This window comes from Rousettus aegyptiacus, unplaced genomic scaffold, assembly GCF_014176215.1.
Source record: "Rousettus aegyptiacus isolate mRouAeg1 unplaced genomic scaffold, mRouAeg1.p scaffold_m13_p_1, whole genome shotgun sequence".
In the NCBI taxonomy this organism is placed as follows: domain Eukaryota; kingdom Metazoa; phylum Chordata; class Mammalia; order Chiroptera; family Pteropodidae; genus Rousettus; species Rousettus aegyptiacus.
Window position 1 is genome coordinate 146,686,352 of NW_023416284.1, and position 24,304 is coordinate 146,710,655.

General features: G+C 42.6%; 1 protein-coding gene and 1 pseudogene across 7 annotated transcripts in view; one reads left to right on the forward strand and one right to left on the reverse strand.

Moving 5' to 3' along the window:
* Nucleotides 1-24,304, reverse strand: part of FYN (FYN proto-oncogene, Src family tyrosine kinase) — a 198,977-nt gene that overhangs the window by 16,287 nt on the left and 158,386 nt on the right. For 5 of the 7 annotated variants that reach the window (XM_016136988.2, XM_016136987.2, XM_016136990.2 and 2 more), the window contains 4 exons: nucleotides 21,940-22,104; nucleotides 19,032-19,211; nucleotides 17,402-17,478; nucleotides 17,157-17,310 (listed from right to left, as the gene is read on the reverse strand). In XM_016136988.2, coding sequence (XP_015992474.1) covers nucleotides 17,157-17,310; nucleotides 17,402-17,478; nucleotides 19,032-19,211; nucleotides 21,940-22,104 — 576 coding nt within the window. Of the gene's footprint in view, nucleotides 1-17,156; nucleotides 17,311-17,401; nucleotides 17,479-19,031; nucleotides 19,212-21,358; nucleotides 21,515-21,939; nucleotides 22,105-24,304 lie in introns of all 7 variants that reach the window. The other 2 variants (XM_016136992.2, XM_016136993.2) reach the window with 2 other exon arrangements.
* LOC118605613 lies at nucleotides 5,924-6,042 on the forward strand (annotated as a pseudogene).

Here is a 24,304-nt window from a genome sequence, read left to right on the forward strand (position 1 = left end):
ACAAAGGCCATTGAAAATATAGGTATTTATATATGGACTTGAAGGCATCCTTTCCGATCGATGTTTGCTAGGCAGTGTTTGCAGATTTCATCACCTCCTACAGTAAACTCATTGTTGAAAGTCTAATTTGGTGCTGTCACTGGGGCCCATGTCCTGGAACCACCATAAAAGTAAACGGTCTTTGAACTTTAGTCATTTACCTCCCTGGACTAGTATTCGGGACCAGTTAGCTTTAGGCTGAATCATTTTCTGTGGTGAGTAAACATACAAGTGTTTCGAGTAATAATTTCTTATGTACGTCTCAATCCTGTTTCTCTAAATTCTCTTGAGATGTGAAAAGAGTGGTCATAAGCTTTGTGTAACAACAGGGGATCTTACTCTCTTGGCTTCAGCGACTATTCTGATCCCAACGGTGCCTGCGTTTGTAGCACCAGATGGGCCCTCCCGTCCCAGCACCTGACCTCCTCAATGTCTCTGCTGGGAAGTCTCAAAGGGCCTCTCAAATACAACATTCAAAATTTATCTTCCCCACAATTCTGCTTCTTTTTCAGTGCCGGACACCTTGTAAGCTACCTAGCTGACGACAGCAGCATGCCGGCAACCCTCCTCACCTGGGTGCCGTGTCTCTTTGTTGATTGTGGTGCACTCAGCAGTACCGAGCCTGCCTGGAGAAGGAGCTCGATAAATATTCACTGAGTCATCTTTGGCCTCTGCTGCTTTATCATTCTCCATATCGAGTCCACTTCGCATCCCCAAATGTGTCCATTCGCTGCCCTCGCTCTAGTCCTCACTGTCGCCTGCTTGGACTCCTGCAGTGGTCTTCCAATTGCACCCACAAGCATGGTCTGGTCTGATCTCTCCATCCTGCCTCTCCAGCCCCTTCTTGTGATTCTGGGCCTCTCCTCTGCTCCCCCTCCCTACCTGCAACCTCTCCACTGACCTCTGACTACTCCTACCTACTGCAGGGCCATGGGACAGGATGTTCCCTTTGTCTGAAGTCCTTACCCCACTCCCATTCCGTGGCTAACTCCCACTCCTCCTCTGTTTTCTGCCTAAGTGTCACTTGCACAGGGAACCTTTGTCTGAGCAGCATGACTGGGGGAGCCTCCTTAGTTCTGTGCTGCCAGTGCCTTGTTCTTTGTAGCCGTTACTATTCAAATGCAATACATACATTACAGATATCACCCACTTTTTGAAATTTCACATTATGTCATTTTGCTTTTACGACAAAACCTACATTAGTACCTGTGTTTGCTAACCAAAAGAAATCCAAAGAAGATTTCTACTTTTACAAAAAAAAAAAAAGTAAAAGGCAAAAACAGTGTTCCTGTTTGTTTTGCAGCTTGCCGTTCTAGAGGCAGTGCGTACCTGGAACAGTGAGGGTGACATCGCCAAGCCACGTCCCCTTGCCCGGGAACCACACTCAGCATCTCAGCATCACCCGCCAAAGCTTTGAATTGTATCTATGAGCATCTGTGCTTTACCTTGATTTATTGTGTGCATCCGCTAGCAAGATGTGTCCCTGAGATAACCGCTTCTTTGCTTTATGACGTTTAGGTTTATGAAAGGTTTCATAGGGATGCTCTATTTTCTGACAGTGAGGGAAACCTGGAGTTGTCTGAAATGCAGCTCCCCCTACAGATAGATACTGTCCTTAAGGGCGAGTCGATTGTTTTTCTGGATGGCCGCCATATCTTCAGTACTGAGCCCAGTGCCTGGTACACAGAATAAACTGGATAAAGAGGAACAGGATGGCTGATTAGCCTTTCCAGCCTTCCTTTCCAGGCTGAAGCCTAGTTTCTTATAGGGCTTATTATCAATTCCCTGGTGAGTCCTCTCCTTGTCCTCAGTGACCAGTATCACTGTCTGTCACTATCCGGATGCCTTGGGGCTAACAACTGCCAACTATAGTAGGAAAGCATCTGTCACACACTACTGAAGCGTAAAAACACCTGGAAAACCTTGTGTTTTAATGCCCAATGAAGCGTGTTCAGATCCTCTGTGGGTCTGAGTGAAACTGTCTGAAGTAAAGGGAGTCCCCCAGACTTTGCTCTGTGAGGAACATGGGCCCAGGTTATTGAAGCTACAGCTGGAGGGGCTATGTCAGCAGGAAGATGACATGGCCCTAAGCCTTGGGAGAGCTCAGAGCAAAAGAAAGCAGAAAATCCTTTTCTTAATAGATTGGGACGAAAGTAGGTGACTGGATGCCAATCATTAAACCTTACAGGGCCATGGCCTTTCTCATTTAAAATAAGATTAATAATCATCCATACTTTAAGTAAGAGAAAGGAGAGGATTGTGAATTTATTCAGTTATTAAAGTTTTTCCCAACAACAACAAAAACCCCACCAATGCTGTGTTGGTTTTGTTCTCTCTCTTTCTACCATAAATATTTCCAGAGTTCCCCCCCACATGCCTGGCACTGTATCCAGTGCTAGGGTGAACTCAACCTCTGGCTCTCGTGGAGCTTGCAGCTTCGTTTGGGAAGGAGATAAATGAGTGGCCAGTATGTATATCAGACAGTGACAAGCGCTCTCAAGAATAATAAAATGGATGACGAGGACAGATTCTGTGGGACTTTGCCGCACTATGGACTTTGGGTCCCCTCATCAGTGTGAGGGACGCCATGAAAGCTTGTGAGCTGAGGTATGATGACATCCCACCCCATTCTTTCTTCTTCTCTTTAAACCATGGAAGATAACATATCAGTACCTTGATAATGATTTGCGATGAGAAAGAATGTGAAAAGCATTTCGACTTTTCAAAACTCTTGAGAAGCATGACACTTCAAGGCCCACGGGTGTCTGTTAGCAATTAGCAATTGGGCAGACTGTGCTTCTCTTGCCACTTCTGTCATCGTGTTTATTTAACTTGTGGCTCTAGTCCTATTCGTGTTATTTTAGCTCACTTTTCATGTTTGCATAATCCTCATGATCTCTGGAACAAAGGGGTAAAACTTAGCATACTCCAACACTTCGTAAAGCTCGAACTTTTCTATGAGAAATGAATAAATTATCTTTTCTGAGTTTATTCTCCCTGATGTTCTTCCTTTCCTTCCAAGCATTTCTTTTGTCTCTGCTGTAGGCTCTTCTTCATTATTCCACTCTTTAATTACAAGTGCCTGAGGGGCCTCAGTGTTGCAGACTCTTCTCTTTCTGGTTATTTCCTTGCAAAACATACCCTCTCTCATGACTGACTCTACCCGTCATCTCTATGTGAATGGGTCTGGACACACTAGGCAGACTTTGTCTCTCATCTGAAGGCTTCTTTTTTGGTTTGCAAATGTCTTAAGGGACAAAGTCTCCAGGGTGTTCCACTGTTATCTCAAATGTGGCAAGTATGAATCTAAATTTATGTTTCACCAAATCATCTTACAATGAATAAGACATTTTATTATAAAGGAGATTCTTGTACTAGGTAACAGATTTTACTAAATGATTAAGACTTTTAAGGCATATTCTCACTTTACTATTTTAGGATGCAAACGGAGCCCCTTTTTTCACTACCTTTTTTTTAGGGGGGTCAGATGACCATTCCACCAGGCTTCAAAGAAAAAACCTGACAGTGGGCTGGAACTTCCCCCTTTCCTCAAACAGCTGATTTAATCCATCACCAAGGTCTACTGTTTCCCTCTTTGACATGTCTCTCGAATTTTCCCTTTCTTGTTTAATCTCTTTGTCAAAACTTGGTTTGTGTCCTCACACATCTGTCAAGTCCTCCTTTCATGGTGCCTTTCCTTCAGTTCATTTCCTTCCACCTGCAGTTGACCTCTGAACAAACTAGATTTGAACTGCATAGGCCTACCTATACTTAGAGTTTTACAATTAACCTGTGCAGTTCAAACCTGCACTGTTCAGGGGTTAACTCCATGGTTGGGAATCTGAGTATTTGGAGGGTCTGCTGTACTCACAGGTGGATTTTCCATAGGAGAAGGGGTGCCTCTAATCCCAGCATTGTTCAGGGTTAACATAATCACTATAAACCAGCTTTGTCATCCCACCTCCCACCCCCAGCCATACATAGTGGGCTCCCTACTGCATGAAATCAAAATCTCCCACTTCGTTTACACAGACCCACGTATCTACTCAACTTTGGTTCTTCCCACATCAAAAAGTTACTCTAGTCTAGTTTTCTTTCCCATACCCGGTACCTGCACTTGGCATAATCATCCTTGCTTCTTAAATATAAGCTTGTTTTAAATGCTTTCTCTCCTTCCACCTGCTTTGTTAAAGCATACTCAGTCCCATTTCCTTCATGAAACCATCTGTGATTACTCTAGCCTTCATTGATCTCTCTAATACACTTGAAGCTAATACTATAAACAACAGTTTAATAATGCTTTACAATAGTAGCTATCACAATAGCTAAACACGTATTGAGTGTTTATCAAGTGTCAAGGACCATGCTAGGTGCTTTACACACAAGAGGTAGATAACAATAATTGTTCCTGTTCTACCAATGAGAAAATTGAACGCAGAGAGGTAAAATGATACGCCAAACTTGCAGGGGTCCCCAAATCCAGGGCTGAGAACTGGTACTGATCTGTGGCCTGTTTGGAACCAGGCTGCACGTAAGGAGGTGAGCAGGAGATGAGTAAGCGAAGCTTCATTTGTATTTGCAGCCGCTCCCCAGTGTTAGCATCACCGCCTCAGCTCTACCTCTGATCATCAGACATTAGATTCTCATAGGAGCATTGGTCCCTGGTGCCAATAAAGGTGGGGACTGCTGTGCTGAAGGATACATGTCAGTGGTGGAACGGGGATTGGGACCAAGGGAGTCTGGCTCCAATTAAGAGCCCAAGCTCTTAAACACGATACACCATGCTGCCATCTCCGCATCTCTGACGTGTCTTTCTACCAGTTCTACATGTGTTATTACATGTGTTATTACTTATTATTTTTTAATCTCTTTAAATAGAATGTAAATCTTTTGAGGTTGGAGACCAGGTTTTATATTTATGTTCCTCCACAGTAACTTGCTTAAGGCTGGTTAAACAGCAACCGCTCAATAAATGCTTTAACTGGCTCAAGGGTCAACCCAGCAATTTATCCAACACTCTGATGGCCAAAGAAATTCTCTTCCTTTATACCAACTTCATCAAACTCAACAAAGAAAAGAGTGACAATATATAAGAGTGAAACAAACAAATAATCATTTTCAACATGGGAGTTACAGAAATAAAACCATTGTTATCATACTCCAGGACAATCTGACTGAATGCTCTCAGCTTTTCAGTGAAAAGAAGATGACCAACTAAATTCATTAAGTCAGGAAGGCTAATCTCAACCTGCAGGCCCCATTCCAGTTCATGAAGGTCCTCTATCCCTAGAGGCCAGGCAATCTGTTTCCCAATAGAAATAGTTCCTACTTGATCAGTTACTTACTGCACTTTATGCATCTTCACGCATTATGATGGAGACAGTGGCATTTCGAATGTATGAATGAAGACAGCAGAGACTTTTGCTTCCAAGTCTAGCTCTTGCACTAAGTGTCTGTAAGTCAGCCAGGAAACAGGGCTCCCTAGAGAATGCTCTTCGGTGATGATGCAAACAGGCCCACATGTGGGCTGAGTTGGGCTTTCATACTGGATTTGCTGGGTGACCATTTAACCACCCCCTTAGTCTTAGTCTCCCTGACCATAAATTGGGAATAATCCATGAAGTTGTGCTGAGGATTATAAATAATGTAAGGAGCTCAGTACAGCATCTGACACCTTACAATAGCTAAATAAATGTCATTATTTTCATTGGATAGTAATGCAAAAGGACTGAGTTACATCAGGTTAGCCAAAGCTCTCCAAAGTTCTAGAGAGGGAAAAAAGATTAAAAAAAAAAAAAGCAGCCCAATCGATCACTGAGAACTTACTAAGCATCCAGTTAGTCCTCAGCACAGTTGGAGGGACTCCTGAGAAAATCAAGCATGGGTCTAGGGCCATGCTACCCTGAACAAACCCAACCCCATCTGATCTCGAAAGCTAAGCAGGGTTGGGCCTGGTTAGTACTTGGATGGGAGACCACCCAGGAAGACCAGGTGCTGTAGGCATAAAAAATTTTTAAAAAATAAGGGATTGTAAACTGACAAGGTCCTTGCAATCTGTGAGGTCAACCTAGGGTTGCTTCGCTTAAAATATAAAAAACATAAAAGAAAAGAAAACCAAGCATGGGTCACCTCCTGCCTTAGGACTTTCTAGGTGGCTGAGAAGACAGAGCTCATAGGCAAACCCAACAGAGAGCTAAACTGTGGTGCTGGCTTTGGAAAGAAGAGGGAGCAGGAGAAAGAGGGGAAAGAAGAATTGTACAGGAAATGGGGGCCCTGGGTAGAAGTGTCCACAAGGTAATGCTACAGTGTGACCTATGGTTATCCCTGGGTGAGGCTCAGGCAGGGGCCGCGGTAGATGAAGGGGGGTCCAGTTAGCATTATAGGCTCTTACTGGACAGCTGGACTGTTAAACTTTTTTTTTTTTTTTTCCAACCTAATTCCATAGTCCTGTTTCAGAAAATATCCCCTCTGGCTAAAAAACTAAGCTGAGGTGGAGAAGGAGAAGCCAGCACAGAATAATAGAAACCAAATCCTTCCTACAAAAAATACAAATGGTGCCTTAATAGCTTTTTTTTTTTTTTTTTTTTTTTTTTTTTAAGGAGGAAAGGCATCAGCATCAACAATAGACACTGGTTTTCTAAACCAAAGATCTATCCAGAACCCTCTTTAATTATGAAGCCACAAACGCTGCAAATTATTGTATTCAATATTAAATAATGTGCAGTAGTACTCCAACTTTAAAGTTACCCTGGAGAATAAAGAAAAAGAAATCACAAACTATGCCAATAACAGGAAGCTGATTACAGGGGTCTGGGGGGGTGACAAGGCAGGACTAGGACAGGATATCCTGTGAAAGTGGTAAAATCAAAGCCGACTTGACCTGGAACTTTGTGGTTATTCCAACAAAACAATGATTTCAAACCCAATAAAACCTGGCAAAGCAAAACGCAGCATTTTTCCCACTAGGCCAAAGGAATGACTTTCAAACTTTCCAAATGTGTCTGGAGTACTCAGCTGTGTGTTTTCCACATTCTGTTGAAGCTTCTACTTTAAGTTCATAAGGCTTTAGCACCATGTTTTTAAAAATAAAAATAAATTAACAGTAAATGGTACAATGGAGTGATAGTCCATCTGAAATGAATACCGGTGAGCAGGGTATTTGAGAAGAAAAGAGATAGGGAGTAGGGAGTAGAGAGGCGTGCTGTCCCACTGGGGATATGGGTAGAAGAGAAACAAGTTTGGGCAAGGAAGACAAGAACCAAGGACCAGAGGCAGGGCCTGAACATATCACAAAACAAAGGTTGGTTAGCGAGGCACAGATCCAAAGTCTGGTGTAGCTGACTCAGTAGAAGAAATATTTAGGCTAAAAGGGATGAACAAAATCCAAAGGGAGCCCCAAACTGAAGACCAGACAGAAAAGGGATAGAAGGGCCATTAGAAGGTAATAAAAACCTAATCGGGACAACCAGAGGGCAGAGGGAGCCAGGCAGCCCCCAGGGAGAATGGAAGATGAGCTTGAGGTCAGGCACCAGTTCCAGTGTCTTGTAGTTGAGGAAGGACAGGCAGGAAGATAAACTGTGGAAGCGCAGAGAAGCCTTACACAGTGGAAGACCATGACGGTTTCTTCTGTGACAGAGCCAGAAGGTGAGCAGAGCGTGCTCTGGGCTGCTTGCCTTTCCCCATCACCTTCCTCCCAATGGTGGCCAATGACAACTCAAGAGAACTCTCACTGGCAACACAAAAGTAAAGAACAAAATTAACGAGCATCTCCTGAAATCATGAGTATTTGGTTCCTTAGCCCTCAGGAAGGAAATCTAAGAACCACCAAGGGGATTTTCTCTGAAGCGAAGACTGTGTTGGGGGGCTTGTTTAAGTGGTTGCCTTGGGTGGAATTAAAGAGGAATCCCGCTTGCTATTCTGGAACACCAAGAGCCCAAAGGGAAGCAATATTAGAGTAAAAATTCTGGTTTGCAGCCTCACTAGGATGAACGCTAACTTCATGGACTTTTTATCCAGGACAAACAACAAGAAAGCTGTTTGCAGAGCTTCATATGCTGCGGTTCAAGGTGCTAAGAGCTCAGATTTAAGTAATAAACAGATGTCTGGGATGTATGTAGCTCAACATGGAAATTATTCCAAGAATCCAGCCAGCCTGGAAGGGGCAGTGGGCCTGAGTAAATCTGATGTCATGCCGTAAACTATGTTAGGCAGCGAGGAGAAGCACTGGGGTCTGAGATACTGCTTGGGAACAGCCGGTGGTCACGTTGAGGGTGTGGTTGGGAGTTAAGAAGAAACTGAAGGAAGAGAGGCTGTATGGACGATAGTAATCAGCGTGGGGTTGCTTTTGCAAACTGCCCCCAACAGTACCTGTGCCGTGGGGGAGGGGGGGCCCCCCCGCATGATGCTGCCGTGCACCTCCGCTGGCTGGAAGAAACAGAGGCTTTACAATGTGGGGCAGTTTTCATATGCGCTGCCTGTCCCTGATTTTCCAGATGATGCAAAGGCAGGAGTTCCTTTTGCCAGCAAAGCGAGACAAGGAAGCCAAGTGACATTTTTGATGTTTGATGGCAGTCTGCAGTTCCTATTTACACACTTTAAAATCACAGAGGGTGACCATCTGTTTCCTTCTTGGTGATTACTAAGAAACGTGGGATGCAGAGAGCAAAAACTTGCTCTTGACCATTCAGAAACAACCTCCAAATTGCTCCGCTCAAGACAGCACAAAGGAGAAATAGATACCCACCCAGAACACAAAGCGTGACTGCCCAGGGCAGATAAAGAGGAAAGGTATTCAGACAAGAGGCTCTCAGTGACCAGGGCTTACTGAAAGAAGTCTCATCTGTGTCCTCCAGACAGAGTAAGGGAATGAAAGAAAGCAGTCCACCCCTCCCCCACAACAGTTTTAATCTTAAAAGAGAAGAGACTGGGGTAGGCAAGTGTGAGTTAAAGTCCCTTTCTTTTCATTTTAATCTTTGGCTTTCCACACGTCCTTTCTCGGAGGGAAGTGGGTGGTCAGCACAGTCCATCTCCCTCTCCCTGCAGTCAATCTGACGGCTACCCCTGACGTTAAAACCCGGCCCCGCAGCGGCGGTGGCTCGGCACATTACACAAAGCATCCCTCTCCTAAACGCCGGTGGAAGCCCGAGACTGTAAACGGCAGAATACAAATGAAGGCGCTTTTCTGCCTAGCGACGGAAGTGCACCAAACTCTGGGAGGCTTGATGAGAACCAGGCTCGGTTCAGGCTGCAGCCGTCCGCTCAGCAGGAATGACGGCTCCAACCTGGCCGAGCGCAGGGCGCTCTGCCGGAACCCCGGCTCTCACCAGACGGCCCCCGCCGACCAGTGCGTGGTCAGTTCAAACAAACGAGTTTCCTGCTCTCTACTTAAAACAATGGCTGCACTGGAAAGGGTTTGCTTTTTGTCAAAGGATGGTTTGCTTCTCTAGTATGGGAAGAATTAGATTAAATTCAATATTTAAAAAAGGTTCTCCCTCCCTCCCCTGACATTTGCCGTTCAGGTCACAGCACACTGTGTGGGAATTGCAGTGCTGTTGTTGACAGAGAACAAGAAACGCATGTGCTGACGGGGGCAGAGGGAGGGCATCTCACGGAGAGATCAGCCTTGATCTGCTGCCGGATTACAGGGGCCTCAGAAGAGGCTGATTAATAATTCTGCAGGAGCCCTTGAGCTGGAAAGCTGGCATTCTGAGTCTGATAATCCCCAGCCATGGTAATACAAAGGAAGGACAGAAATTGAATTCACAGCTCTGAATCGTGAAATTCAGAATTTGAAAGAAACAGGGATCCATTCGCTTCTTCCTCACTGTGTTTGTCAACCTAGCTGCCTGCTTGTTTGTGTTAAATGGCTACTGTGCTTTTTTGAATCCAAAATCTGATTATATTTAATTAGTACAGGCATCTGGGATTTCTAATACACAAAGAGTTATTAAAGTAACAAATCTTTCTAAAATATGTTCTCCATGAAAGAATGTGTTAATTTATGCAGTAACAATTTTTTAACATGAAATAATTAACATGAAAACTGCAACAATTATGAATTTGTCGCAGTCTAATTTATACGTGAATTTTCCTCCAGATAATAATCTATTCAACTTAAATCCTCAATAATGGGAACATTCGAACAGACACATTTTTCTTTTTCTATTTACTACACAAGCCTAAACAGCAGGTCTTAGACAAAGTCCCAAATGCCCTTGTTTCTATCTATGTATACTCCAAAGATCCAGAGATTAAACACCTTGACATTTGCTTCCTCAACAATGATCCTGTCGTTAACTAAGATCTTAAAATAAACCCTAAACAAACCCCAATCATCAAGCAACTCTATGTTCCTATCAGCAGAAGAAAGGGTTAAATAGGTATCTGAGTCCCCCAAATGCATGTGTATCTGAGAGGAAGAGAGGGAGGGAGAGGGAGGGAGCCATTATTACCTCATTGATCAGTAGTAGTGATATTATTATTACAAACTACAATTATATAACTATTAGCTCAGCATTTGCTTTGCGCTACGTGCTTTTTATGTATATTCCCCAGGAAGCCATGCAACAAGTCTTTTATGTCGATAACTGTTACTATTTCTGTTTTCAGAGGAGAAAATAAGGCTCAGAGAGGTTAAGTAACTTGTCCACGGTCTCACAGCTAATTAGCAGTGATGCTAGGATTCACACCAAGATAATTTGATTTCATGAGTCATGCTCTTAACCAATACAGCCCCTGCCATCTTTGAGAGGGGGAAGGGTTTTTTGTGTGAGGAAGGAGTGGGAAGAAATGAATAACACCAACAGCTTCTACAAATGACTTCTGTAATTCTCACACCACCTGAATGGTAAACAACCAACACCAACCCTATGTCGCAATGAGAAAGCCGAGGCTCAGCTGGGCTAGAGCTTATGCAAAAATCCATGACTAGGAAATAGAGTCAGGATTTGAACACAGGCTAATCTAGCTCCCAAGCTCCTGTGCTTCCCATTACACCAAAGACAACCTTGCTGCGTGCAGGAAATAACGGGCGTAGTGAACAATCCTTTCTGGAAATTCCTGCAGTCACACGGTATCCGAGTCCCACGGAGAGGATGAGCAGGAGAGCACGTCTGGGAAGAGTGTGGAGAGGTGACAGTGACTTTGGCTATTTCCACTGCAACAAACAAATATTTATTAAATACCCACTATGCGCTCCGTGCTGATCTTCAGGCCGCATCACCTCTCTAGAGAAGCAGTAAACCTGGGCCCTCCTGATACTTGGGAGAAGTGCTACAACAGTGCTCATGCACGTGTGTGTATGTGTGCATGTGTGTGAGTGTGCATGCACAACCATCAGTGACACTGCTGAGGCTGTTCATAGCTGACAAGATGAAAAACAATGGAGGCAGCATGGAGGCAGGGACGGTTCTCGACAGGGAAGGTGGACACGAGAAAAAGGAAAGCGCTGGAGAGGATGGTGAGTGGACCTCCAGCTCCCAGCTGTGTTCAGGGAGGAGGGTGGTAATACCGAGTGCCGACTGCCCGGGTAAACAGAGGTGGCTATAAAAGAATGAAATAATAGTTTTTTTCCCCTTAAAAGATTATTTATTGATTACCAATAGTCTTTCTTAAAACATTTCTAAAGTAAGAAAATAAACACTCTGCTCAAGAAAAATATACATCAAACACAAAAAGTTCAGGTTATAAAAAAAGTTTTATACACCCCTCAAAGAGTTTTTACAGACAGCCCATTTAATCCTCACATTCTATAATATTAGATGATATTTTTATTATCTCCATTTTACAGATGCTAAAAATGAGGCTTAAAAAAGGGTAAGCGATTTGCCTGGGGACAGCCACACTCGTAAGCGACAGAGCTAGTACAAACCCAGGCCTCCTAACTTCTAGCCTCGGGTTCCTCAGCAGTCTACGGGGAAGTACAACACTGGTAACCAACATCACACCTGTGTATTCTCCCTTTACAGATATACCCACGAAATCTGCTGGACAGTCACTACACATGCTAGATTGGCTCTATGACTAACAATTCTACTCCTGGGAATGTACCCAAGAACTAGGAGGACATACCTTCACCACCACAACAGCTTAATTCATAATAGCCACGAATTAGAAATACCAATCGAGTGGATGAACTGATACATTTACAACAGAATACTATTCAGCAATGTAAAGAACTACTGCTACGTGCAGCAACATGGATGGATCTCACAGATGTAATAACGGGAAAGAAGCCAGACACACAAAAAATGTACTCTATATGTTTTGTTTATGCGAAGTTCAATTACAGGCCAAATTCATGTGTGGTGATAGAGGTAGAAATAGTGGCTACCTCTGGGGGTGGTGCAGTGGCTGGAAGGAGGATGAGGAAGTCTAGGGTGCTGGCAGTGTTCTGTATCTTCATCGGTGAGTGATTTCGGGGCATAAATAGATGTAAAAATTCGGAGAGTAGTACACTTTAGATTTATTCATTTGATTGTTTGTATGTTATAGCTCAATATAAAAAAAAAGTGTCCACAAAAGCAAGTCGTTTTTATACATAAGCCATGTGTATCTGAAATGGTCAGGTTTAAAATGATGTTAGTTAGCATCGAGCTTCCTGAAACTATATGAAGGAAAAAATGAGAGTCTGTCAAGAATCCCTCCCACTGCTTGCTGTCTGTCTCTGTGAACTCTGAAGGCTGGAGGGGCTGTGAGTCTTGGAAAGTGAGGCGTGGTGACAGCTGCCCATGCTGGCAGATATAGGAGACAGGTGTGGTGTGGATGTATGAGGACAATAGGACAGACAAAAGACCCCCGTGGCGCTGGTGGCACAGGCGGGGCTGGGAGCAGCTGTAGAATGATTCTGGGATGAAGGTGCAGTGCTAGGGTAGGGAAGGGGCTGTGATCAGACCTGGAGGGGGGGCGGGGGTGCAGGCAGCATGGGGGTGAGAGGCCATGGGCAGCTTAGGCACAGTGGCATGGTGGGGAGGGCTGGGAAGTGAGGACCTGTGGCAGTGGGCACCCTGACTGACCTCCCTGGGCTTTAACACCTCGCTTGGATGTACTACCACGAATCCAAAATCAAACTCACCCTCTCTCGGAAAATAAGATCTTCCTGACTCACTCATTTGTTGGCAACTCTATTATGATTACCTGCATTTGACTATTGGGGAGTTATCACTGATCCTTCTTTCCCTTTCCCAGATAGTGTTTGAGCCTTTCCACTGTGTCTACAATCTATTCTGGCATTTGTTTATTCTCCGAGAACTTAGACGTAACAAGAATATTTTTTATTTATCACCCGCTATGTGCTGGGCACTGTGCTAAATACTTTATTTATTGTTTTACTTAATCTTTGCAAAAAATTAAAGCACAAAGCAGGTAAAGTATATTTCTACTTCTACTTTACAGATAGGCAAACTGAGGTATGGAAAAATTAAATAACTTGTCCAAATTAAATAAAATTAAATAACTTCAGCTGGTGGGCGATAGAGTTGGGTTTCAAATCCGAGTCTACCTGACTTCATTCAGCGATACTCCTATATGTTCCTCCTCACGCTTGCCGACGCCCCTGTACATTCTCAGGCTTCTTTATATCAGTAGGTCCTAGCAAAGTCCCTTTTGCAGACAAGGCCCTCAAATAATTAACGTTGGCATTACTGAGAGACCCTAATTGGTCAGAATTTTTGGGAGTTTATGACTAAAGAAAATCTATCTGCTATAATTGAAGAAAATGTACAGTTAATGGAAAAAAGCAACACCAAATAATTTCTAGTTGCCTCTAGAATGCTGTTGGCAGAGGACCACTCTCCGAGGCTATGGGCCTGGTCTTGACCTTCTCCCTGACATGGGGCTTCTGCTTACGGCCCAGTGGGTTGGGGGTGGTAGGAGGAAAGGAACACAGGAAGGGCTTTCTAACACAGGTCCAAATTCCAAGTCTGCTTGTGCCCTGGGAGATGCCATTTCATCTATCCAGGGGGGTGGCAGACATTTCACTGTACCCTTAGATGGGAAGGTCACAACTATGTTGAAAAACAATTGCCACAGTCCTAAATACCTGTGTTTAGCATGTGCTTTTGAACACTGTGCACACTTCCATAATCAAGATGCTGCCTGGCTGTGGCCTGTGGGGGTCATAAAACCTGACTAGCAAATACTACCAGGCAAATGGACCAGCTGTCTGGAGGAGCTGCTTAATCCCCAGCAGAAACTTCAGCATGCAGCACGTATGCCATCTGCAGAGCACACTAGCAGATACACACCAGGCCCTCCTGGCCTCGTAAAGAAGCCAGGGAAGGGCTGACCCTTGGGAATAATTTTATAAATAGCTGTGTTGTCCCAGAGCCAGAAAATGCAGGTCTTTCCAATTCCCTCACATGTGTATATTAACAGATGCCACTTAAAATTTTTTTTTTCCCATAAAATAAAGGAGAAAAGGAATTCATCTCGATTTTTTTATTTTCTATTCTTTTAACCTCCACCTGGATGAGAGTCAGTCAAGACAGCTTAAAAGGGCAGATGCACTAGGGCCAGCCATACATACCTGGATGCAAATCCTACCTCTGCACTTTTACTAGCTGTGTGTGTGTGTGACTTTGTACAAGTTACTTAACCCTCCTGAGTCTGTTTGTGTTGTTTCCCTCCCCATACCTCGCATTTTCCCTCTCAGGCCTGGTACTTGGTAGGTAGCCCATAAACACTCCCGTTCCTTCCTCTTCCTCTGTTACAGGACAGCATTTTATTCTCCTTGCAAATCCTTCTTTCGTCCCCCAGTTCAGTTCTCTAGTTCGTTTATTTCTTACTTACTCTTTTTAGTGTTTGGCATGGATCTGAAGATATTTGTGAAAAGGAAAAGAGAAGGAAAAAGAATTTTAAGAGGGAAAGGTGGGGTAATCTATTTGGAAATTAAGTGAAAAAAAAAAAAAAAAACATGGTACAAAGGGTTTGAGGCTGATCCTTTGAAAGGCATCAATATGGCATCTGGGAAAGTGATGATGGAGGTGAGGAAGCCACCAGAAAGGCGATCAGGCAGCTAACTGAAGAGGAAGGTAGGACTTGGTGGCCAGGGCCGAGGGTGGCCGCTCTGGCCCTGATCCACAGCGGCAGCGTGCTGTGAGGCGAAACCAGTGAGGGGCTCCGCACGTGCCTTCCCCGGGCGCGAATCACACAGGGCCACAGCCAGAGGGATCTCATTCCGTGATTTTAATATCCGGGCCCTGTCAACAGCGCTCCTGCCAGTATCCTCGGGCTTCTGGCCCTGCAACCTTCTAATTTATTGACGTTTCAAGGCTGTGAACCACAAATTCTAGAGAATAGAGTCCAGGAGAAGGAGAGAAACACATCCTGAACCATTCTCTCTGGCACCTCTCAGGACTCTATTCACACGGGGAAGGACACTTACATGACTGACTGCCAAGATCCACTCCATTCTCACCCCTTCCTAAAACAACTATGCATGTGTCACAACCTTCGCATGCTCTCCTCTCCTTCTGGGTCTGTGGGCTGGGATCTGACAGGTTTGCCTCAGGGTAAACTCTCTCATTTAGGGCCAGGTTCCAGACCCAGTGGCATCTCAGACCCTCTCAGCTTACCTTGACATAAAATCATGTCCGCATTTTTCTCTGGACTGCCAGTGCCAATCAAAGCTGCCCCTGTGCCTTTGATTAGATACAGCATGCCATCTGGCCCTGCACTCTGTGTGTGTGTGTGTGTGTGTGTGTGTGTGTGTGTGTGTGTGTGTGTAATGTGCGGGTATGCTTGCTGTGTGGGCATTTGGCTCCAGGACAAGAACTGCCACGTGTTGGGGAAATTCAAATAGCCGAGCTGTCTGACCGACATGTAATTTAGCATTTGGACAGTATCTGTATGAGCCAGGGTTTTAGTTTAACATTTTTCCTCATCATTTGAGACTGCTGAGGATGATAAAAGGAGGAAAGAATTGGCATGAAATGAAAGAATTCAAGAAGAAAGAAGAATAAGAATTCCAGAGGTGGCCAGCAGAAAGCAACACCCTGTAATATATTCCGGTCACTGCTCGGCCTTGCTTGAAATGTCCAGGCTCTGGTTAAAGACAACAACAGTGAAGGTTACCTCCTTCCTTCAGACACAAGCCTTATATTCTACCTGAGGAGCCTAAATTTAATTGCAAGCAGCAATTGAATGCCACATATTTACCTGTTGACCTCTACGCAAAGATCTGGGAGGGTAGAAAACATCCTTGAGAATTCACTCCCTGGTGTCTGGTGCTCTAAAAGCACCTAAAAAGCTGCCTTATTATAGTGGCTGCTGGTTTGGAATGTGTCTTTCTAGAGACTAATTCCTATAAATCTTTGCAGGGGGTAGGATGGAAGGAGGTGATTAAAGGAGGTAGAGATTTTCAAGTGACTATGTTATCTTCTATTCTCCCTTTAAATCCCCTGTCTACTCTTCTCTCTGCTCTGGACCCACCTGAACTAATCGATGGGCTCCTTTGACCTCTGGCTTCCAGGTGGTTTTGGCAGGGGTTCTGGAGTGAGGCTAAAGAGTGAGCTTAGGCATGCACCCTCCAGATCCACCCCTGTTGCCTCTCTCTAATGAAAGGTGGCCTCTCTACAGAGCTCTTCCTTAGTTCTGGTGCCCACTACTCTCATTTGCAGTCAGGCCTTGGGTCCATTACTGTTACTAGCTCTGGGATACCTCATCGTGCCCTGTTGGTTTTCCTAAACCCTGCCCATGCCTTTGAAAATAACTTCTTTATTAAATTCTCCAACGAGCACGTCTTCTGCTTTTTTTCTTTTTTCTTTTTTTTGCTGAGACACTGATGGAGTGACAAGCTCTTGGCCTTCCACAGCCCTCTTTGTCCAAAAGCAAAGTGTCCCAGGCCTGGACACTGTGAGGAGGGTGGCATGAGCCAGGAGGCACACATCAGCAGACACTCACTCACCAAAAAGGAACATCTCATCCATCTACTGAAACCCACTAGTCTCTCACCTGCCAAGTTGTTGAATTCCTGCTCGACAAAGAAGAAAAAAAACTCAGCTGAAGAAGGACATTTCATACACTTTCTGGAGGAAGGGAAGAGACGGTGGGAGCAAGGGTTGTGCAGTAAGTAAGTTCTCAAGGATGTGATCACTAGCTATCGCCATTCAAGCGCCTACCTTGTCTGGCTGTGTACTCATTATCTTCAATCAATCTGGCCAATCCAAAGTCAGCAATCTTGCATATTAGACTGTTCCCCACTAGAATGTTTGCTGATCGCAGGTCTCTGTGGATATAATTCATGCGCTCGATGTAAGCCATTCCTGCAGCAACCTGCGGAAACACCACATATGCATATACCATGGCTCGATGTACTCGGGCATCATTAACTCTCGTGTAGTAATCAAGGTATTATGGGGCCTACCTGTGATGCCATGTCCACAAGATTTGGTAATTTCAGAGCTCTTCCTTCTCCATCTTTTAAGAAATCAAGTAAACTTCCTATGAACAAAACATAAAACCATTTCAATTTACTTTGAAAGATAAAAATTCCCAACCAAGGGCTGTACTTGGTTTTCTTATTAGGAGTAATGAGGTAATTGAATTGCATAATGCCATCAATGCAAAAGGAAGGTTTATACAACCTAAAAGTGATAGAAAATCTCTATGCATTGAAAAGCAGCAGTTCTACCTTTTAAAATTAAACAATGGTGACTCCGTTTCCAAGGACAACAAAAATTTGATAAAACTAGAAGAAACGAGACTCAATCCTCTCTTTGTCATAAGGAACACGTGAGGGGAGAGCCGCGTCATGGGGCTGGGCCGTCTCGTTCCCCAGTCAGCCCTGCACACGGGAATGATGTGGGGACAATGCCATCCAGCCGGTGGTTCCCCAAATGTGGTCCTGGGACCCACCGGAACAGGATTCCGAGGGATCTTGTTAGAAATGCAAAGCCTAGGGTCCCAGCCCAGATCTACTGAATCAGAAGTTCTGGAATTCAGGCCCAGAAACCTGTATTTCAGGAAGCCCTCTAGGTGATTCTGATACATAGTAAAGTTTGAGAACCACCGGCCCAGCTTTTTATAGAAGAAAAGAATATCTGAAAGAACAGACTATCTGAGGAATGCAGGGTGGGGCAAGTAGCTCCCCATAAGATCATGCACAACCTGTATGAAAACAGCTGGAGGTTCAGAGTATCGAAGATAATGCAGCCTGAGGAGCTGGGAACTAACCCCAGGGCTGAGACAATCATGTGCAGAGGCTAGAGGCTCATAATGGCCATCGGTGATATTTTCCATGCTTTAATCACCAAGTTATTTACCAAATAACTGTGGATACAAAGGACAAACGATCTGCCAGGAAAAAATTCCAAATATATTTTAAAAGATAGTACATGGAAAGGAAAAATGACACTGGTATCCCTCTGATGTACAATGCATTGCCTTTTATGGATGCTTCTTGTTTGGTTCATCTATTTTTCCAAAACAAAGTGATCTTTGGCCTCATCCCCAACAATATTGCTTTGATTAGGAGACAGAGAGAAAGAGGCAGAAAGAAAGAAAATGAGAATAAAATGTTCTCTTTAAAAGCATGTCTTTCTTCATTTGATGTTTATGAAAGAGAGCTGGAAAAAAAAAAAAGATGTTGAAAAGATGGAGACTAAACAGCTCAGAGACCAGCGTCTGATATTAATTGTTCAGCTCTGCAAAAAGAAAATTTAATACAAGCTATGGCATTCAAAGCAACAGTGAACTATCAGAGCCTTCTGTATCACCGATATTAAAAATGAATGTTTTAATTATGGAGAGGAGTAGGAACTCTCCATGTGCAGCATGCAAAAGGTACTATGTTTCACAAGGACCTGCGGGGCAAACTCAAGGTCATAGTCTATTTTAAAATGTTTTTATTAATGAGCACACAATTTGTACTTCCTGATGGGGATGCTTGACACATGTAAAATCTAGGAAAAAAGCAAGCAGGCAGCTCCATTTCCCTCCCTGAAACAATCCCTGTAGGTCACTGTGAGATAGAGTCCAGAGAGGCTTTGCCCAACCTTTATTCATATACTCGGTGACAATGTAGATTGGTTCCTCGGACACCACCGCATAGAGCTGGACCAACTTGTCATGCTTCAACTTCTTCATGATCTGTGCTTCCTCAAGGAATGATTCAGGGGACATTGTGCCTGGTTTAAGAGTCTTTATGGCTACTTTTGTGTTTCCATTCCAGGTGCCTGCAGACATTCCACAATGTGAAGTCAATATGGAAAAAAAGGTTTTTATCCATAGCTATCATCTAAATTTATTTAGATATTAAGTTAAAAAAATTAATATCATTTTTCTCGAACAAAGACAATCAAATATAAGGACTCTGCCAAGTATTTTCAAGAGGAAAAATATGTTTACTTATGGTTCTATTATGGTTTATAATTTAACTTTTTTATTTTGATATGAACCACTTTCCTTTTCTGGCTCAGAGATGTGATTACAAATTTGTACCAAAAGCTCTGGACACTTCTTTACAAGGACAAAAGTCCAGGGGTTAGAATGGGCTGAGCCATCCAATATTCATCCATTAGGCAGCAGAGTGAGCACAGAGAAAATGAAGTTAAGTTCTGGTTTATGGGGGGTGCCATTAAAAAGATAGGGCACCACACTGAAGATGTGCGGAAACCATCTCTAGGCTTTCAATTGTCTGGAATGGACGAGCTACTTGACTGAGTCCTTGAAAAGCTGATCTGTAAGTAAGATTGTAAGTATGCTGACAAGCACTGGCAAGAAGCTCGCAGTCTACTTGCCCATACTTCCACCAAGTAAGGAAAATTCCTCAGGTTTACTGATGGTCAGGCACAACAAGAATAATGACTTCTATCAAACTGGCAAAATGAGACAAGAGCTAAGAGGGAACAGAAATATTTAAACTTAACATGTTAAAAAAAATCTAGTAGGTCCAGGGGCATGACTGGTTTATGAGCCTCAGTTTCGCCATCTATAAAATACAGAAATGAAACTGGATTATCTTTTGAGTTTCTTTTGGCTCCAAAATTAAAAAAAAAAAATTGGGTTCTATATATATTCCATTATTCATCCTATGACTTTGAATTAAAACTATGAGGGAAACAAAAAATCTGCTCAATTAGATTGTTATTTTCTATTTGGAAAAGAAAGCTGGTTTAAATTGATTAAATTTTATATGTTTGATGGGAAACAAAATCTTAATAATATGTGCAATGATTTAAAGGTGATAATTATAAAGTTAGAAAATAAATTTGTATAGGCTCCAATTCTTCTTGATTGTGTTAGTGACCGGATTAAAATTCTTAAACTCATTATTTTTATTATAAATTGGGCAGTTGAGAGGGGAAGGTCATGTAAACACATGTTATAATAGTTGAGTTAAAGTCTAGAGAGAGATAGACATAATAATGTAGACTCTGAAAAACAATAATAATGATAATACTTATTAAAATAGCTTATACATACACACATATATGTGCATGACTGAGTATCTGTCTCTATCTTTACATTTCTCTCTATCTCTATCTGTAACTCTGTATCTTTGTAGTACTAACTCATTGCCAGGATCTGTTCCAAGTGCTTTAACTGTATTAAATCTTTTAATGTAGACTACACCTAAACATTTACAGCTACACATAACATGTACTTATCTATATTGTTTTAAATTAAATCTAAGAAAGGAAGAAGGGGGATTCCATAAGCTTCAACTCAATCTTACTGATAGATGTTTTTGGGTGGGGCCTAAGTCTATGGATTGTTTCTAAGCAAAGCTGCAAGTGCCCCAAACGGAGTTATAAAAGCAGTGGGGGAGGGCCCAGTGCAGTCAGTCTTATCAATGAGTGATAAGAGAATTAAGAGAACTGTGTGTCTACCAAGCACCTATTATATACAAGGGACTCTACACATATTGCCCCTTGTAGTCCTCAGAACAACCTTATTAAGTAGGTATCATTCTAATTTTACAGATGAGGAAACTGAGGCTCAAAGAGGTTAAATAAGCCCATGGTTAATCAGCTAGTAAAGACTGAGCAAAAAAAATCCAGGCCCACTGGGGAAAAACGCCATGGTCTCCCTCTCTATAGAAGCCCATCTATAGTATCTTACCTTCCCATGTCTTACGAAGAGGAAACACCAGATTCCTATTGCATTGGCTGTCTGTTCTGCACATGCCTTAATCAACTACATAAAGTAGGATAGAAGAGTACAGCAAAGTATTGCTATATTCTGAACATCTGCATGGCCTGTGTCTGTCTAGCTATCCAGGATGTCTTGGTCCCAGCAGCTGTGTATGTGTTTTTGTTCAAAACCATCCTTTTAATTGGCTTTGAGATGCAGCCAAAACAAAATGTGCCCTCTGCCTTACCAAGCCACACTTCAGCGAAACACCCCTGACCCAGCTTCTTCTTCAGAAACAACGAATCACGTGCAACTTCCCAAGCATCTTTAGCCAATCCAGAAGTTTGTGGGGTATAACTTGATGCAATCACAGTTAAGTAAAAACACAAACCATCAGCGCTCTCTATGAGAAAGGGAATTAATAAAGAAAACACAGTCCTTATAATCCATAATTATGCATGCACTAAGAAAGATGGAAGGTGATTTGCTCTTTAGGATGATACTGAGTTCACTGGATAAATATTTGCAGTTGGAAATGAAGGACAAGGCATTTGGTGTGAGCTGGAACGTTCTTTGTACCATTTGCTGGTTTATGAATCGAGACACATATAATAGTAGAATGTGAGCCATCTGCCAATCTTGACCACTTACTATCTCTTTTCTCGAAATTCCAGCATTTTGCAGTCAAAATCAAAATTATTATTACCCACTATTAATAATTCAAACTTTTTTCCAGGTCATACAGTCTTTATTTTCACCTTCCATCTTTGATGTTTGGGACTCCCCAAATGGGGAAGCTAGTAATAGAGTAATTGAGTCTGAGCATACCCATCCATACTTCCCCAAACTGCCCATTTCCCAGTCTCTTGATCAACTGCAGGGATTCGCGAGGGATTTCCCAGACATCTTTGGTTTTGACAGACAGATCGGTAAGCCTTGGCATCCCTTTGTGACAGGGAACTACTAGGCGGCAGCAGAGACCTGCGGCTCTCTCTGGTGGAGTGGGGACAGAGGCAGGAGAGAGAGAGAAAAGCAGAACACATGAAACAATAACACTTACAGGTGCACAGACTCAGGCAGTGCATGACATTATTCCAAACAGTGCTACATTGGCAGAGAATTACACACAATTGGAAGATTAGACGTCACACATTGAAACATGTTCACTGGAGCTAGAATGGAGGACATTTTAAATTTGGACTACTCCATATCACCAGGTATAACATAGTATATACATACAAAAATAGGCATAGACTGTTTTGGTTTCTACATTCACTAAGTAAGAATGACGTTTTCCATCCAATGTGTTAATAACATGTCTTCTGGAACCCTGAAAATACTTCCACTGATTTCAAAAGGGTTTGGGGAAACACTTTGTTATTAATATATTTAAAATTGTAACTTCGGTACAGGATTCTTCTATGGAACATTAGACTGTTGAAAACTAGTAAGGACGAAGATTATACCTGGCAGGGGAAAAAAGAGGTCTTATTTCTCTAGTGATTTCTCTTGCATTTTAACTGACTCTATTCTACCAGTCAGATACTCTTGCTTCTTTGATATTTTCCATTAAAAAAAGGTCTTTATAACAATCTCCAATGTATAATTTAGAAGTCTGATTTGAAAGCAGAAAGAATGAAAACTAAAATCCGCAGAAACTCAAGGATGTGAAAGAACTCTTTTTCCTATGAAAAAGAGAAAGGAAAGAAGTAGTTATCGTTGTGAGGTTATCTTAAGGTTTTGTCTTTCTTTCTTTCTTTTCTTGCTCTCTTTTTTTTCAAAAAGAATATGCCCTTTAGAATCGACCAATGGTTAGGGGAAATCGCCTAAATGCCAAGTTAAACATCAGTCAGGTGAGAAAAGATAACAAAGAACAAGGAATCAGGGCAGTGACAAAAGCAGCTGAGAGCCTGGCTGTGAGGTGGACAGAGCCTGCCACACCCCACTGGGGGTCCCTCGGATCCAGGGAAATCAAATGTAGCGTTGTTGCCTTTTCTCCAGGAACCAGCTGTAAGCTACTTTTTATTCCTTTCTTTTTGACAGAATCAGGTGCCGAGATGTTTAGGCAGGAAATTATTTATGTGTCAATATTTCAAAGGCATTTCATTGTGTGAAAGAAGGAGGGAAGAGGAAAAGCCAATATAAAAACAAATCTAACTTGAGATGAATTTTTTTTTGAGATTAAAATATGTGTATTGCTCTTTATATCTCTTCTCTCCTTCCAGCTTTATTATGTTGTTTAAGGTGCCGTTTCTGATACAATATTTTTAAATGATCCAAACCCTGGGGATCCGGCTGATGTTCGGCTGGCTGTAATGAAATATATTTCAGCATTTGAAAAACCCTTACAACATGAAGGCACTTTGAGTACATCACTTTAGCTCAGGGAGGTATTTGGCTCCATTTCTCTCAAACATTTCATTAGAATCCACAGAAACCAAAGTTACTAAATGCCCTAATCAATGAAAACTCTAAGCGTTGTTAGTTTTTTCATTTGCTTATTAGTGCCCAGGATCAACAGATGGGTATTTCTTACCGCCATTTTCAAAAGACTGCCTTTTTTTTTTATTTTTTAGTGCAATAAATTATACAGACATATTTTTTAATAAATGTATGTAAAACAATAGTTGAGGTCAAATCATGTGCTGTTTGGGGTATTGTCATTGTTCTGGAGAACAGTATAAAATGTATCTATAGGTCACACAAAAAACTACCAGGTTTAAATACCCAAGCATATATTTCTAGGGACAAGAGACATTAATGGTGACACTTGGGCGTCAGGGCAGAGATTGATTTACTGTTTAAAAGTTTAACACAACGGCTGGAACAGATTTGTGGGTCACATAAGTCTAAGTCTAATTAGAATGCAGAAGTAGTGGTGGGGAAGTAGAATGTGATTAATTGATTGCAAAATTCATCCAGTCATGAGAATAAAGCGCATGTGTACGTCATTCCTGTGACAGTGTGAGGGCAAGGTGCTGGTAGAAACACGGCAATGCCCACAGGAGGCCCCACGGGACAGTTCTCTCCCAGGGATTGCTCCTCTTCCTTTTGGTGTTTTCTGAATTATATACTGCAGGGGAATGGGAACAATAACAACTTTAAAGCTTAACTTATTACTTTCTACTTGGGAAACGAGAATGTTATAGAATCTTTCGATAGAAATAATAAGTATGGTAGAAAAACATCAATA